Source organism: Fulmarus glacialis, unplaced genomic scaffold, assembly GCF_000690835.1.
Source record: "Fulmarus glacialis isolate BGI_N327 unplaced genomic scaffold, ASM69083v1 scaffold21045, whole genome shotgun sequence".
Classification (NCBI taxonomy): Eukaryota; Metazoa; Chordata; class Aves; order Procellariiformes; family Procellariidae; genus Fulmarus; species Fulmarus glacialis.
Genome location: NW_009212609.1, coordinates 1 through 540, shown reverse-complemented (window position 1 = coordinate 540; position 540 = coordinate 1). Strand labels below are relative to the sequence as shown.

At 62.6% G+C, this 540-nt stretch overlaps 1 protein-coding gene across 1 annotated transcript in view; it reads left to right on the top strand.

The window, feature by feature from the left end:
- Window positions 1-529, top strand: part of LMF2 (lipase maturation factor 2) — a gene marked incomplete at both ends in the record, with an annotated part of 2,829 nt that extends 2,300 nt beyond the window's left edge. Inside the window, one exon of the mRNA XM_009577942.1 lies at window positions 491-529. Coding sequence (XP_009576237.1) covers window positions 491-529 — 39 coding nt within the window. The remainder of the gene's footprint in view (window positions 1-490) is intronic.
- Between the last annotated feature and the right edge of the window lie 11 nt (window positions 530-540).

The window sequence follows — 540 nt, the reverse complement described above, 5'->3', positions numbered from 1 at the left end:
CACACTGCCGGCTCATGTTCAGCCGGCTGTCAACCAGCACCCCCAGGTCCTTTTCCTCTGGGCAGCTTTCCAGCCACTCTTCCCCAAGCCTGTAGCCTTGCGTGGGGTTGTTGTGACCCAAGTGCAGGACCCGGCACTGAGCCTTTGGTGAATCAAGTTCAACAATCGTGTTTGGCGCTGAAGGGGCTGCAGGGAAGAAGGGCTGAACTGCAGCCAGTTGCGTGGGTTGGCCAGGCACAGGCACTGAGGAACGGATTCCAGTGGATCCAAGCATCCCTGTCCCACTGGCGTGGTCCCCTCTGGGGCACCCGGCCATCCCCCATGGGCTTTGTCCCTCTGGAAGGAGCTGGTAGCTCCAGGAGGTGAGGGAAGCGAGTCTGGGGGATCTCTGCCCCCAGGACAGTGGAGCTAGGGGAGGTCCAGGTCTGACCCCTGTGGGGCAGTCCCCACTGCTGGATGCCCCCCCACCTGCTCTGCTCCCCGCCCACAGGAGATCGAGTTCATGTACAAACCCGGGAACGTCAGCACAGCCCCCCCCTT